Source organism: Impatiens glandulifera, chromosome 1, assembly GCF_907164915.1.
Source record: "Impatiens glandulifera chromosome 1, dImpGla2.1, whole genome shotgun sequence".
NCBI lineage: Eukaryota > Viridiplantae > Streptophyta > Magnoliopsida > Ericales > Balsaminaceae > Impatiens > Impatiens glandulifera.
In genome coordinates this window covers 10280117-10297305 of record NC_061862.1, presented here as the reverse complement: position 1 = coordinate 10297305, position 17189 = coordinate 10280117, and the positions used below count along the sequence as shown (strand labels likewise).

Sequence of the window (17189 nt, the reverse complement as noted above, 5' to 3'; positions counted from 1 at the left end):
AATCCGAACCACACCCTAGATCAAGACATCTGGAAATTTTGACATCTTTCAAAGAAAGCAGCCTCTGGGAAGGATTTGAGATCCTTTTCTTGGATACATGTTTTAAAATCTTAAAGAAGGAGAAGTGTAAACTGAAATTGTATTATTAAAAATTATTGTTCTAACAATTACCTATCTCCTTTATATAAAAATTCAATATTAACTAATTAACCAAACTAACTAATCAATTACTAACTAATTAACGGTTTAATAAACCGTTAGTTATTATTTTACATCCTCCCCTCAAAGAGAAACATAGTAGAAACAAAGTTTCACCTTGACAAAACAAGTCGATGAAATATCAAACTACGATCATGCAGTCATCGTCTTCAGAAGCCAAATTCAGCAAACTTCAATTTTTTAGCTATCCAATTTAGACAGCCGAGCAAACCCAATTGAGGAAGCTCCATTTTTTTCCAGCTACCCAACATAGACAGTCGAGCAAGCCCAATTCAACAAGCTCCATTTTTTTCGATCTACCCAATATAGATAGCTCAATCTTCGTTAGTCCAATCCACAACAATCATCATTAAATTGTTTTTTCTTCATTAGCCACCAGCTTTCAACCTTTGCAGTTTTCGTTTTTTTTGTTCAAAGAAAGTCCATTTAGCATTCTTTTTGGTATTGACGAATCGTATCGACAAACCTCTTTTTTTTTACCATACCAACCGATTCCTAACTTAGTTTCCATCCTTGTCTGAGTTACCAAATAGAAGAAATTGACATTGACTACCGTAGTCCTTCCGCAGCTCAACAATATCTCTTGGAACAAGCTCTTCTCACAAGAAAATTTGGAATCTTCCTATCACAAATCATCATTTCTCTCATCTTCCTTCGAATCTGTATAACAGGTTCTCTTCTGTTGGTTAGGAAGCTTTTTGGTAAATTCAATACAAAACATCCTCGAACCATAATTATCAGTGGTTTTCACATCAACATGTGCCTCAATCAAAGTCTGCCATTTTCGCACCAGAGACCTCAGCTTGTCTATGATGAAGTCCATTCCCCAGAAGTTTGTGAGAACATTTTTCCCTTGCATATCCTCAGCTCTTAGACGAATCTTTCTGTAAGAGTGATCTTCATCATTCTGGAGATCTGCTAATAACACTTCAAAGACACGATGCTTCAACCCTTCTGAGACAATCTTGGTACCCATTTGGACACTGAACAAAGAAGGAATCTTGATATCATACCGATCTTTCTTGGCAAACGGATCAGTAACTTTTTCTTTCCTCCTTTCTTTCCCTTTGAAATCCTCTTGTTCTTCCCGACAGCCATCTTGACGGGGGAGGGGATGCGAGAGATGCAGAAAATCTATACCATCAGCAGAACAAGGAGGTCACTCCTCGAAATCGCTGAAATCAGATAATGTCCTTTCCAAGCCTTCTTCAAGAAAACCCTCCTGTATAATCGAAGCCCTTCACGACAGTCTTGTTTGCCGACGTCGTTCGCTTCTGCGCCCTTTGAACGAATCCCATCATTGTATCCATTCTCTTTCTTTGCACCTTGTTCGACGTCTGCTGAGCCGTTGCAGATGGTGATCTTGGTCCTGAGTTCCAAAGCTAGAGATATGGCCAATTGAATAAGATAACAAATCACTTAATCAAATATCGGAAAGCCTATAAAAGAGTGAGAACGTAGAAAACCAGAACAAGAGGGTATTATACTTCAAGAAATATATTCTTTCTTCCGTCTCATTTCTTGGTTGTTAAACTCTTTTCTTACAAATCTTTCGGAAAAGTAGAATGCAAGACATTGATATTACTGGAAACTCTTTTCTTATTTCATCAGCAATTTTGATCATGTTTATCATCTTCAACAAGTATTATATAAAACTCATATGAATAAATCCTCTACTGGTGCGAGAAAGCCACCGATAGAGATAGCAGAATATAGCGGTTTGTCTTCAAAATCAAAACTGATCTATACCATGTTAAAATCTTGAAGAATGAGAAGTGTAAACTGAAATTGTATTATTAAAAGTCATTTGTTCTAACAATTACATATCTTTTTTATATAGGAGTTCAATACTAACTAATTAACTAAACTAACTAATTAACGGTTTAATAAATCGTTAGTTATTATTTTTACAACAACATATGATTTGACAAGATCACTAATTTGAACAACCAGGCTCTGACTTGTATCGACAGCACTAACATTCACCATTCTTTCAGCAATGGCAAATGAATCCCATTTTGCACAACACAACTCATCCAAGACATGAAGTGTAGCTGCAGCTAGATGGATAATTCCTTTGTTTTTAATCAAAGAATCCCGGGTTCTAATAAGTGCCTTAACCATAGGTTGCGAGTCAGTGAAAATCTGTCCAGGCTCTGCAACAAAGGCGCCATTAGGTTCGAAAGATGAATAGATAAAGTATACTGATCAAGAACTCTGTGTAAGAATGGAAAAGGGAGCATGCACGCAGATAATTTCATTATTAAGCCACTCTTTTATTTGAAAACCATAGACATCTGCATGCCCCATCCTTTCCCCTGTTTGCAGTTAGGAACAAAAAGTTAGAATTTTAGCAACTCGATTAATTTGAAGAAGATGTTTAGGGGAATGTAATGTGAACCAAATTGAAGAATGGCTTCAGAATTCAGTAAGAAATTTGCAGAACCATAATGTTTAAAATAAGTAACCTTTGCTGCCAAGTAATAAAGAAATTGTGCCATCTGAGTAGCACCAGGAAGGACATCTTCACCCTTAGAAGGCAAACTAGTACTTATTGCTGGTAAACCAGGACTAAGAGATTTCTCTTGCCTATTTGACAGGGATGCTTCTGAAAGCAAGCCCTCAGAAGGTAAGACAAATAGTCTAGGGGACCTTGTTCGGTTGGGTTATTTAAAAAACTCAACTCACTCAAACATCTTTTCACTCCCCCTCTCATCAATCACATCACTCAATTCATTACTCAAAATACTAAAATACATTTTATTTTAAATCGCTATTTATTATTTTATTATTATATATCAATACCCTTTAAGTAATTTTACCAAAAATATTCTCGTCTCCTCAAAATCATCACCCATCATTACTCATTTTCCCCCTCTAGGTTATTATAATAACTCCAATCCGAACAAGGCCTAGGTGAAAGTGGACACAATTGCTCTGAGACAATTCATTTCGGTTTAATATATGTTGCTGGATCACCATATGAATCTTTTCTGTTTGAGCCTGATGGATTTGAAATGTTTTCTTCACTGAATTGTGACCATCCTTCATCATCAGACATATCTCCTTTTTAACTTTCAATCTGCGGATTGTCCAGTTTTGAACTCATGTCTTCTAACCAGCTCCTCATGATCTTGAATGAGCAGGGTTATATTCATGAATAGCATCAGTAATTTACTGAGACCAAAAAGACCCACAAATTTAAATAAACAAAATAGTCTAGTGATGTTGCAACTAATGTGCAAATAATTTTTTTGAAACGAGCAATTACTTTGGAATTAGACATCTAACTACTGAGCTACACAAAATTGACTTAATATGTAAATAATCAAGTACAACTAACAAAGAAATCAATGATAACCAATAATTACATCAAAACAATCAACATAAACCTATAAATGAAAGTATTTCAGAAAGAGAAAAAAAAAAACTATTATCAATTACTTAGAGAAGTTATGAAAACAAAATCATTCTCACCACACTTAGAGGAGACATGTTCTCAAGGCTACAAACAGGACCGGATATTAGGGAGGACAAGATGTGTCGCTGTCTAGGGCCCCAAAATTAAGAAGGCTAAAAAAAAAATTATGCAGTACTATACAAAAAAAAAAAAAAAAATAGGTTTTATGTTTCTTTCTACTCGGCTCTCTCTCTCTAAAATTCTTTTTTTCAATAGTGACTCAAAAATTTTATGCAGAAAAAATTATGTTTTATGTTTCTTTTCTATTCGTCTCTTTAAAATATTGTTTTTGAATTCAAAATTTAGACCTCAAATCTTAGATCGTCCAAGACTTTCAAAAAAATGAACTAGACAGTCCTGGCTACAAACAACATGTGCAATAAATTGGAAACTTTCAGCACATCCTGCATCTATGCAAGACAACAGCAGCACAATGGATATCCTCTGATTTCCGAACAAGGCAAATGAAAAATAATTACAAGTATGATAACTAAGTTTAATTGCTCGTGAAACGGAGAAGATAAAGTTTGAAATCGTGAAGCTACAATTGACCAAGATTTAGAGTATCAATCATCTGGAGAATTGAGAGTGGTTCTATCTTTTGAAATTAAGAACTAGACATTTATTTAGTTCTAATGACGAGAATGTTAAATGAAGACATGCAAGATAACTAAACAATATTAGATAACTGACTAAGAATCATTCATTTACATTGAAGATAGTATATAGATACAAACAACTTAGATTACTGGTCATCCAATTGGATCATTGCAATTTTATCTAATAGGAACTAGGATTATGTGTGCTTTGATGTTGTAAAGAATGATTTTGTGTGTGCTTAGATGCGGTGAAGAAAAGTTGTGTATTTGTAGACCCATAATTAGAGTGGACGATTGTGTTTTTTTGAAAACTGAATCTAACGGACAATTATTATCTGCAATCTTTAATTATAACCAGTTGAATTTATGTGAAATGTGACTAATTTATAAAAAAAATAACAACTTTGTATTAAACAATAATTAATAAACAAATACAAACAATGTTATAAAAAAAAATCTATTATTATAGATATTAGGAAAATTAGGAAAACAAATAGCAAAAAAAAATAATAATAATAATTATATATATATATATATTAGTGGGGTAAAATAACAACTTTGTATTAAACAATAAATAATAAACAAATACAAACAATGTTATAAAAAAAATCTATTAATATAGATATTAGGAAAATTAGGAAAACAAATAGCAAAAAAAATAATAATAATAATTATATATATATATATATATATATATATATATATGTATATATATATATATATATATATATATATATATATTAGTGGGGTAAAGTCCTGATATAACATAGATCGGTCGTTAGTAACCATAATTTGTATGGAGTTTTTATCCTAACAAAATAAAATAATTTTCTCTTTCTTTTTTATTTTCATTTTAATTTTTTTTTATAATTTAAATATATATAAATAATCGTATTATAATTATTAAAATTAATGATAAATTAAAAAAAAAAATCTTTAAAAAAAATAATATCTAATATATTTATTTAGAACTAGCATTTAGCCCGTGCATTTGCACGATTAATAATATAAAAAACTGTGAAAAAAATTACGAATAATATTTTTAATTTTATTTTTAACCGTTTTAAATTTAAAGTCGGGTCAACCCACAATCCGACCCAAATATCCATTTACTCAACATCATATTATATTATATATATATATATATATATATATATTAGTTAGTTAAAAAATTGAATTTCTATTAATATTAAAACGTCCCGCGTTCATCAAATTTGGTGTTGAATTTAAACTATAAAGTCTTAATAGCCTAGTTGGTAAAAGGTTGTACTTGTTTTTGTTAGGTTGCAAGTTCGAAACATACCTCTAGCATTTTTAATTTTATTTTTAACCGTTTTAAATTTAAAGGCGGATCAACGCACAATCCGACCCAAGTATCCAAATTAACCACAGCTCTCGACCCGGCAATCCAGACATTTTAAAAATTAAGCATCATTATATATATATATATATATATATATATAGATGTTAGGTTGCAAGTTCGAAACATACCTCTAGCATTTTTAATTTTATTTTTAACCGTTTTAAATTTAAAAGCGGGTCAACCCACAATCCGACCCAAGTATCCAAATTAACCACAGCTCTCGACCCGGCAATCCAGACATTTTAAAAATTAAGCATCATTATATATAGATAGAGATTAGTTAGTTAAAAAGTTGAACTTATATTAATATTAAAAAGTCCCGCGTTTATCAAATTTGGTGTTGAATTTAAAATATAAAGTCTTTGTAGCCTAGTTGGTTAAAAAGTTGTACTTGTTTTGTTAGGTTGCAAGTTTGAAACATACTTCTAGCATTTTTAATTTTATTTTTAACTGTTTTAAATTTAAAGGCGGGTCAACCCACAATCCGACCCAAGTATCCAAATTAACCACAACTCTCGACCCGGCAATCCGGACACTTTAAAAATTAAGCATCATTATATATATATATATAGATTAGTTAGTTAAAAAGTTGAATTTATATTAATATTAAAACGTCCCGCGTTTATCAAATTTGGTGTTGAATTTAAAATATAAAGTCTTTGTATTGGTTAAAGAGTTGTACGAATCATACTTCTAGCATTTTTAATTTTATTTTTAACTGTTTTAAATTTAAAGGCGGGTCAACCCACAATCCGACCCAAGTATCCAAATTAACCACAGCTCTCGACCCGGCAATCCGGACACTTTAAAAATTAAGCATCATTATATATATATAGATTAGTTAGTTAAAAAGTTGAATTTATATTAATATTAAAACGTCCCACATTTATCAAATTTGGTGTTGAATTTAAAATATAAAGTCTTTGTAGCCTAGTTGGTTAAAGAGTTGTACTTGTTTTGTTAGGTTGCAAGTTCAAAACATACCTCTAGCATTTTTAATTTTATTTTTTTAAAGGCGGGTCAACCCACAATCCGACTCAAGTATACAAATTAACCACAGCTCTCGATCCGGCAATCCGGACACTTTAAAAATTAAGCATTATTATATATATTATATATATAGATAACTACTCAATTATTTATTAAATAAATACGAATTTAAACACTAAATAATAAAAATAAGATAAATAATTAGGAGAGAGAATTGAAAGAAAAAATAATAAAAAAAAAATTATCTCACCTTTTATCATTTTTTTCAACGATGATATAGTGACACATCATTCTTTTTATCAAATTCTCTCCCTTATCACTCCTCTAAAAATAAATAAAGATAAAATTTTATTTTAATTTTATAACTTATTCTAATAAATAAAATAATTATAATTATATATTATTAATAAAATTATATATATATTAAATTAATTATTTTATTACAAAATTTTCAAAAATATTAATCATATTTACAAAATTCAAAATATTCTTAAAATATATAATCATTTTTTTAATATTATGAACTTATTCTAATAAAAAATAGAATTTTATATATTTTAAATAATAATAGGTTATAAATAGAATTATATATACATAAAATAAAATAATTAATCTTATTAAAATATTCAAAATATATTTATTCAAAAATATGATTACTTGTTTTCTAAATAAAATGTATCATATATAAAATTATATATATTTGAATTAATAATTAAAAAAAATTGTTTAAAAATATTTTTTTCCAAATTATTATTAATTTTAATTATTATAAATAGATTATATATATAAATTTAATTAGTAATCTTATTAAAAAATATTAAAATAAAATTATAATTTTAAAATATTTTATTATTTATTATTTTAAATAAAATCTAATTTATAGTGGGTTGCAAGATAATGATTCTTTCTTCTCATATGAATGGTTTCAAGGTGGTTTTGTTATACATTATTTATGGAGAATCTCATGTGATTTCTTAGTAGAGAAGTTGTAATTTTAAATTTTTCTTTAAAAATTTCTTTTCTCAGATAGAGTGCAATGCATAAAGAGGTTTGGTAGATGATAGGTATATGAAAATTTGTGCATTATGGTTACCCGTTGCACAATATGTTGCGGAGATATGGAGATGCCACCTCATTTGCTTTTGTATTGCAAAAAGTGATTGCGATTTGGATTTTGGAGTCTATTTTGAAATATGATTGACATTGAGTGGGTGATATTTAAGTTAATCGTCGGTTTTTATGATGTTTAGATAGAAATTATGAGCTCGATTGTATTGAGTTGATGAGTCTTTATTTCGATTATTTTTTATGGATTATTTGGTTCGAAATTAACCGTAAAACGTTTAATAATCGCGGTCGACCAATGCGTTTACTTCATATAGAAAATTTATTCCGAAAAACCGGTGAAGGCGGTCGGTAAACTCATTAATCTTTTTTAAAATTTTCGAGCTCGTTAATGTTAGATTTTATATTTTGTTTGTTCATTTGTGAGTTTTTTTTACGTTTTCATTGTTGTCTAAAATGATTAATCTCGTTATGTTTTGGATGTGTTTTGTGACTAGGTAAGGGAAATTTGATCAAATAACCTCAAAGATGAGGTTATTTGATCTGATGGTAATATTATAATTTTTTTGCGCTCGTGGTTCTATATTTTTTTTATACGATTTTACCCTTGTCGCGAAACGCTAAGTGACTTAGCGTTTCGCGAAGTGGATTAGGGTTAGTATAAATACTCAAATATTTTCATTTCCTTAGTTTTCTTTCTCTCTCTTCTCCCGTTCTCTCCTTCACGGCGGCCGGCGGCGACGACGGACGGCGGCGGTTATCTATACAGATCTATACATATTTACAAGATCTTCTAACCTAATCCATTTATGTTTTTATCTATACATATTTACAAGATTTATAACCCTAAATCTATTTTGCATGCAGGTTTTCGATTCTAGGGTTTAGGGTATGCAGGTCTCCGATTCTAAGGATTTGAAGGTCGTCGAGGTAGATGTTCATTTCAGATCTGATAAACAGTTATGTTCATGTTTACATTTTCTTCATTTCAAAAACTTTTTCATATTTGGTTCATATTTGTTCATATTTGTGGGTTCATATTTGTTATTTGGTTCATATTTGAGCATTTCGTTAAGTGTGATTCATTAATGGGTTTTGCATATAATCTTGGATCATATGAGTTCCGTTTCAGGGAAGATTCGCTAAGGACTTACCGTTTCGCTAAGTGCTTAGCGTTTCACTAAGTGCTTAGCATTTCGCTAAGTGCTTAGCTTTTCGCGAAATGCTAAGCACTTAGCGAAACGGATCTTGTCTATCTTCATCACCGGTGAGACTGAGCTCAGGATTCCTAAAGGCTCTAGTTAGAGCCATGAACCCTTTGATGGTTGCAAAAGCCTTAGGTGGAAAGCTTACATGGTATGTATCATGTATGTATGTAATGTAAGAAAATAATAGTATAATTGAAATTTGTTTGTTTGATTGATTGTAGTTTCGAGAGGGATTGGCTACGGAAAGATCTGAACGTGATTGGGTTTGGGTTGATCGGATGGTTAGCACCTTCTAGTATTCCGGCGATCAACGGACTCTTTCCAGCATTGGGACTGAGCAATTAAAATATATTTCTGTTTCTTTCTAATATTAATATACATAAACAAGTAAACAAACAGGTTAGGGCTGGTTACTTGGCACTTGAGATTGTTCTTGGCATTGACTTTTGGACAAATTGGATTCAAGGGCAGGACTGAAGATTACTTCAGTAAATAAATAAATTAATTCTAATTAAGAAAATAATAATATGTAAAAAGTGAACTACTTTCTTTGGTATTTGTTAAAAAATGTTTAAGCTGCTTTTAATATTTGTTAATGAATGTTTAAGCTGCTTTTGTTTCATTTCTTTCTATACCATTTCATTTATGCATCAAATTAAAACATAATCATTTCTCTACAAATGAACGTTTGATTTATGCAAAAGTAAAAAAAAACAAACAAACATTTTCTATACCATTTCATTTATGCATCAAATTAAAACATAACCATTAGAAACATTTTTTATACCATTTCATTTATGCATCAAATTAAAACATAACCATTTCTCTACAAATGAGCATTTGATTTATGCAAAAGTAAAAAAAAAAAACTATGAAAACGCCAACTGTGGGAATCAAACCCACAACCACATGGTTAAAAGCCACGCACTCTATGAGCTAAGCTAAGACGACTCATGTTAAAATATTTAGCGAAACGATAAAGCCTTAGCGAAACGTGAAGTCCTTAGCGAAACGGTAAGTCCTTAGTGAAATGGGAAGTAAACCCTAAACAACAGTGATTCGAAGATGCATAAACCAAACATCAATAAACTTGAAGTATCATAAGATAAACGTACCAAGTGGAACAGTGCTCGTGCTCGTCGTGAAACTCATTGTCGTGGATTTCGCCGTCGCCGCCGATTGTCGCCGCCCAGTTTAGAGAGAAGGAGGAGAAGAACGGGAAGAGAGAGAAGGAGAAGAAAAGAAATAAAAAAAAATGAGGGAAGTTATATTAAATAGTAAGGGTAATTTGGACATTTCACACATTTTCACTTCGCGAAACGCTAAGTCACTTAGCGTTTCGCGACAAAGACAATTTCGTCCAAAAAAAATAAAAAGACCACGAGCGCAATTAAATTATTAATTCACCATCAGATCAAATAACCTCATCTTTGAGGTTATTTAATCAAATTTCCCCTAAGTAAACACTCCTACTTTTATATTGTTTTTTTTTTTTACTTTTTCAAAATAAAATAAAATATCATCAGGTGAAATTATATATTTTAATCAAACAATTTTCATCAAGTGTTCTGGCTAACTTTGCACCTATTTTGATAAAAAATATATATATAAAAAAATAATGAATCATATCTATCTTTAATACTTTAATCAATCAAATTAATAAATTTATCAAAAAGAAAATTATTTATTTATTAAATATTAATATTTTTACTTAATAACTTAACTCTTCATAACACGTGTCAAATAAATTATTTAAATAATTTAAATTAAAAAAAGCCCTAAGAACAAGACAACCTATACAAAAGTGGAGTTGGTTAGTCTAATGACAAATAACTGATGAGAGTAAAAGATAACCATATTATAAATAAAAATAAATGTAACACCAACACTTTTTTATGGATTTTTGTTGAAAAAATAATAATTTATTTTTTTCTTCTAAGTTTGTGTCTTAAAGAAATACCCACTTAAATAAAATACAATTTCCAACATGAGTAAACTGATTTTTTTGGAATTTAAATTACAAAAAAAATTAAAGAATAACTTTTAAACTATTTTTTTTCTTATAAATCTTCTATCACAAATTATAAATGTGTACAAGTTCAATTATTTTTAGAAAAAAAAGGTCTTAAAATTAAATAGAGAGGACTAAATGTTTTTTAATTGTTTTTGGTAAGAATTTGTAGAAAGGAGTTGATTTATATAAATTATAAACCCTACCAAAATTGCATTCATGAATCAACCGTTTTCAGAATCAATCTATTGAACGGCTTTGTTTCAGCCGAAAGATCAATCATACAAGCAAGAAAGAGCATCTTCTTCACTCTTTCACTTGTCGTTTCAATACGTACAACAGTCGTTGTATCTTGTATTATACCTGTTGTTAGCTTCGTCTTTTCCTCTTTCTTCTCCCGTGACTCTTCTTAATCCCACTGCATCTTCTTGCGTTATGCACACAAACAAGGTACGGTACGGTTCACCCATCTCTTATCTCGACCTCTTTTTTCCTCTCCATGGCGATTTTATTCAATAGTGTTTGTGGGTTCTTCGAGATTTGGCTAATCTGGATAAGGGTTCTTAATTGAATTGTAAAAGATTGTTCCTTTAGCCTGTTATTGGACGATGATGATGATGTTGTTTTAGTTTAATTAATGGGTTGCACTCGATTTCTGTTTTATTGACAGGTGGTGGTTCGACTGACGAATCTAGCCCAAGGATTGATCTAGTTTGATGCTAATATCTTATCCCCGGTTGGATTTCGAAGATAGCATCTTCTTGATTCGTAATCGCGATCTTGGTTTAGTTTTACGGAATCTATGACAGCATCGAAGGGTCTTCTTTAATCAGGAAGAAGACCCTTCTTTCCCAGATTGGTACCTAAGGACATCCCCGTCTTCCACTTGTCAAGATTAATAAATTTCCTGCAGAGATAGTATTTGCCTTTATCTGGTTCGCTAGTTGCCACAGAGTTCATTAATTTTCTCTCTCTTTTGATTATGCCGGCTGTGCAAAAGCTTTATAATGCTTGTAAGGTCTCACTTTCTCAAAATGGACCTGTTTCAGAGGAAGGTCTTGAAAAGGTTCGGAGTCTGTTAGGTATCAAGAGACATCTCTATCTATCTCTATCATGCAACTCTTTACCAAATTCTCCTGTCAGTTATTTTGACATGAAATTGCAGCATGGATTGAAAATTTTGCCTACTTTTGTCTTTTCCAAATGCATACCCAGTTCAATCGTAAGGGAAACATAAACACGTTGTATGAGAACTTTTTTATCTGTCAACTAGCATTTAGGAAACAAGTTTATGTTGTCCTTTTTGTCATTTCTTCTTGACCTGGACCTGCCTTCATTTCGATAGAACAGCTACAGAACTGTTGTAGCAAGTGACAACTCGGTGCCAATATCAAGATAAATGTAAACTACTCTGGCCATCAAAGAAATGAATTATTGTTGGAAATAAGTAGCCTGTTTAAGTTTGAGGTAGAAGTGGTAGCTAAATCCTCCATTTTAAGAATTTGGGTAAAACAGTGTGTACTTGTGAGAGCCTTTGATGCAACAGAATGATCGTTGGGAGACGTTTATTGTTCTATATTTCATTTGCTTAACTGGATTGATAAACTAGTCCTTCAAACAAGGCATACGAACAATGTAGATTTTATTTATGTGAAGGTTTAAGTGAATCAAAATGTCCGACAAGCGGGAGCTGAGAGGACTTCTCCCCTTTCATATGTAGTCTATTTGGAAGTGTGTTTTTTTATACGTAACAGTTTTAAGCCTACTTCTATTTTTAAGCCTACTTCTATCTAATTTTTGTCAAGTTGATTGTTACAATCATTTAATTAGCATTAGTAATAGTTTAGTCTCGACCTAGGTAAACTGTGATATGATTGTTTGCAAAAAACTTAGAATTAGTAACAATGATGATTGCACGGGCATTCATTGTTGGGTATTGGTTTGATCTTCAGTTATGTTTTTTTTGCAGATAAAATCAAGCCATCTGATGTTGGTCTAGAACAGGAGGCACAGTTAGTCCGCTCATGGAATGGCCCTATCCATGGTAGAAATGGGACTGAGAGGTCAACTCCACCTATCAAATACTTGCACTTACATGAGTGTGCAGACTTTTCTGTGAGTTTAGCTCTCATGTTTCTTATTAGTTGCTGTTGTTGATTCATGGAATTGCTATATGCTTGAAAAGTACAGCAAATTAATGGGGATTGTTTGTTATCATGTAGATGGGAATATTCTGCATGCCACCTTCCTCTATTATACCTCTTCATAACCATCCTGGCATGACAGTGTTAAGCAAGCTTGTATATGGTACCTTACATGTAACATCTTTCGATTGGATAAGCACACCCGAGCCTTCTGAAGAAGCAAAAGGTTTGTTAATTCTGACTATATGTATTCTTTTGGTTTTGCCCATTATAAGCAATTAACTTGAAATGTGTGCATGTGATATCTCATGCTCATGGTCGACCCTAGGGTAAGGCCAGCTAGGCGGCCGCCTAGGGCCACCCACGCCCACGGGCATCAAAAATTAAAAAAGTACACTAACAATGTTTGAAACCTGGGCCACAATATGTGTTGACATAACATTTTACCAATTAAACTAGGTTATTTTTTAATGATAATATACAACTATTATATTTATATCTAGTAAAATAAAATTAAAATTAAAAAAAATTGCTTAGGGATCCCAAACCTCAGTGATGGCACTGGCCATGCTTGTGTCTTAATCATGATTCATGATGCTCATTTGGAAACACTTGTTTTTGTCTCTATCATAAATTTCTAACTAAGTTTAGTTTTCAAACATTTCTGTATTTGAAAACGCATCCACAATTCATAAAGAGAAACCATTATGAAAATTGAGGAAATATCATTATTGTTCTCGCATCATTTGAAATAAAAGTTAAGTTTAAAAGATAAGACAATTATTGTTTTGGAACTTAGAACTCGTGCATGTTCACTTGTGGAACCTTCCTTGAAAATTGGGCTTAAAAAATATTGAACGTTAATTTTCTAGGAGCTAGAGCTTCGAAGCTTGTTAAAGATTGTGAAATGTCGGCACCTTGTGGGACTACTGTCCTTTATCCAACAAGTGGAGGCAATATACACTGTTTCAAAGCGATAACACCATGTGCAATCTTTGACATACTCTCTCCCCCTTACTCGTCTGAAGATGGACGGCATTGTACTTACTACCGTAGGCTTCCCAAAGGAGATTGCCCCGGTAATTAATTTTCCACTGTTTATACTTTGACAACTTAATAGATGCACATTGTTTATTTCTTTTCTTGTTGGCTGTTATGCAGAAGGTAATCTCGAACTGGATGGTGACAGGGCCTCTGAGGTGACTTGGTTAGAAGAATTCCAACCTCCCGATGATTTCGTGATTCGTAGAGGGCTGTACAAAGGCCGCGTTATAAAAACTTGAGACATCTTTCTCTTTTTTTCTCTAAATTTTTTGAGGTATGTTTTGTTGCTTGGTGATAGGGTTGACAGTGTTTGTTATATATGCATGATGATTGAATGGAAAAACTGCAGAATTTGGCACAATACATGATGGAGTTGAAGAACTTGGTTAAGGATTCAAGAGAGTTGTGGGAAAATATTTATATATATTTGCACATTGAGATGATTCTTGCCTAATTAGTCAATCAGACTTTTGTATATAGATATATGTATTTACTACTATTCTTGCAATGAAGCTTTAGCTTATTTGCCAAGTTGTAGTAGCAGCAGCAGTTGATTTTGCTACTAATTATTTTCTAGCTTGTCTTTAAAGACTTATTATTTTCAATATGAATCACTTAGGGTGTATTAGATCTGTTGTGAGAATCACTTTCCTCTTAATTTGAACCATTTTGTTTTCTTTGTCTTCATTTATCATCCTTTCCCATTATCTCATTCTAAATTACTGGCATACAATGTCAATGTGTTTGAGTAATTTAGTTTTAAATTTGAGATACAGAGTTATTGCATCTTATAAGATAGAAACACTTACAAACTAAGGGTTTAAGCGGTTCGGTTTGTTTTTACAAAATTATTTATATTATATTTTTTCATTGTAAAACAAATATGAACTATATTATGGATATTTTAGTTCATATGTAACCAAATTATGTATAATTTTTTTAATGATCACAATCAGTGGTATTGAATATTGACCATCACTAAATTGATAAACCAAACAATTGAGATTCGATCGGGGACGGATCCAGAATTTAACGATAAATTTTTGAAAAAAATAAGTATATAAAAGTAAAGTTTTACCATTTTTTTAATAATTAGATAAAAAACAATAAATTATATTAAAATTTTTTAAGAAATTAAGGGTAATGTCAAATTTCTACCATAAAAAAAATATTTTTTTTTATTCTTTTTCGGAGTGAACTTCAGCCCACCCGAGCCCCTACATAGATTCGTCCTTGGATTAGCGGTTTCATGAACTATTCATCTTTTCTTTTTCAATAAACTATCCATATTCATTTTTTATTATATAGCATTTAAATAGATAGTTTAGTTATTATTGTTAAATATTTATAAATTTGTAAAATCTATATTTTATTTAAAATATAATACTAAAAAATTATTTAAGAGAATATAAAATTAATTTTAAAAATAATAATAAACATAAAATTAAATAATGAGAAATTCCAGTTAAATAAACTTGACAATCAGACCTTAAATGGAAAGTCATTGTTGGTCCAAAATTTCCATATATATGATCAAAGGAATTTTGTAAAAGTTAGAGCTCTAAAATTAGAGAAAATAACCATTGTCCTAACTTTTAATGACTTTTTATTATCTAAATCCTTATTTAGAAAAAATATATAACTTTATTATGTTATAGAAGAAAAAAACTCACATAATAATCTATAAAATACTATTAATCATAATTAAAAAACAATTTAGATAACTAATTTTATACTAAACAAAAACTTACACTATGTCACCATTTAAAAAATTATAAAGTATTTTGAGTGAACATTCGTATGTTTTTATTGATTTTGTCGTTATGTAAAAATAACTCTCGTTTATACTTTATTGCGTTGACTTAAAAAGAAAAAAGAAAAAGTATTTTAATCACAATTCATTAAATAATTTATACTAAATATTTTATAATTTTAACTTTAATGTTTTTTTATGTGATTTTAATTTAGCTATAACAAAATATCAGTCTCTATATATTAAATATTTTGCTAAAGATGTTGACAAGGACTTCTATTATATATTTTGCTAAAAGATGATGACAGGGACATACACTATTAAGTTTATTATCTCAATCATTATTAAAAAATATATATAACTAGTTATTATATTTGTACAAACAAACATAATAATCTATTAAATAATTATGATTAAAAAATAATTTAAATTATTAATTATATACCAAATAAAAAGTATACACTACGATTTAGTTCCCATTTTATAAAATATTTTTATACAGATTTACAAAATAATGTGTACCAACCATGTTTTATTTATAATTTTAACTTTAGTTTTTTTTTTTTTTTGTGTGATTATAAGTATAACTTTGGGAGATTGTCGATTGGTTTGGTTAAGTCGGTTATATACTTAATTAAAATTCTACGTCCATAGATTGAATATATCATATATTGGGAAGAATGTCAATTTTACACACCAAGTTGTAAGAAGGTGTCAAATTTACTTATTAAGTATCAAAATTTCATTTATATGTATGAACTTGTCAAAAAGTGTCAAATATATTTAAAATAACAGAAATGTTAATGCCACATGTAATATCCACCTATTTTTTATTTTTTTAAATTGACATTATTTTAATTATTTTTCCATTTAAACAAAACTTATTTTTACTTTCTCTCTCATCCCTCCACAACTCTCCATTTTTTTCTAATTTTTCTCTCTTTGATTAACTCAAGTTCTTTTGGATTTTTACCTCTTCTAACCTCCAAATGCTCCCTAACTGAACTTTAAATAGTCATCATCATTGGTGGAAGTTTTTGTTGGCCGATTCTAAATCATAGACGTTGTGACCAAAATCTTCATTAGTCGAACCCTAAATCATTGTCGCCATTAGCGGACAATGTCGAATCAAGGTAATACAATTAATAATAAAATTACTCATAGATGAAGAAATGAAGAGTGAAATATTTAAAGAAAATGGTAAGTTGTGAGGGTAAAGAAAGATAAAATAAATAAGAAAAGATTTTAATGTTTTGTTTGAATAAAAAGTAATTAAAGTAATGTCAATTTAAAAAAATAAAAAATATGTAGATATTACATGTGGCAAAAATTT

General features: G+C 30.3%; 1 protein-coding gene and 1 pseudogene across 4 annotated transcripts; one reads left to right on the top strand and one right to left on the bottom strand.

The window, feature by feature from the left end:
• Nucleotides 1-789: 789 nt before the first annotated feature.
• Nucleotides 790-1332, bottom strand: LOC124944827 (annotated as a pseudogene).
• Nucleotides 1333-11143: 9811 nt separating this feature from the next.
• Nucleotides 11144-14721, top strand: LOC124921734 (plant cysteine oxidase 4-like). 4 transcript variants are annotated; one of them, XM_047462427.1, is made up of 7 exons: nt 11144-11365; nt 11586-11997; nt 12885-13030; nt 13138-13285; nt 13932-14138; nt 14221-14377; nt 14453-14721. In XM_047462427.1, exons 2-6 carry the CDS (start codon nt 11898-11900, stop codon nt 14340-14342), a joined length of 723 nt encoding a protein of 240 aa, XP_047318383.1. In that variant the 5' UTR covers nt 11144-11365; nt 11586-11897; the 3' UTR covers nt 14343-14377; nt 14453-14721. The 4 variants fall into 4 exon arrangements, with proteins under 4 accessions (XP_047318383.1, XP_047318382.1, XP_047318385.1 ...); XM_047462426.1 differs by having other exon boundaries at nt 14221-14721; XM_047462429.1 differs by having other exon boundaries at nt 11144-11370; nt 14221-14721.
• The last annotated feature ends 2468 nt before the right edge of the window (nt 14722-17189 follow it).

Coding starts and splice junctions, on each gene's coding strand:
- LOC124921734 (XM_047462427.1), top strand. CDS start 11,898: ATGCCGGCTGTGCAAAAGCTTTATAATGCTTGTAAGGTCTCACTTTCT. Junction 11,998..12,884: donor AAAGGTTCGGAGTCTGTTAG/GTATCAAGAGAC, acceptor TTTTTTTTGCAG/ATAAAATCAAGCCATCTGAT. Junction 13,031..13,137: donor ATGAGTGTGCAGACTTTTCT/GTGAGTTTAGCT, acceptor GTTATCATGTAG/ATGGGAATATTCTGCATGCC.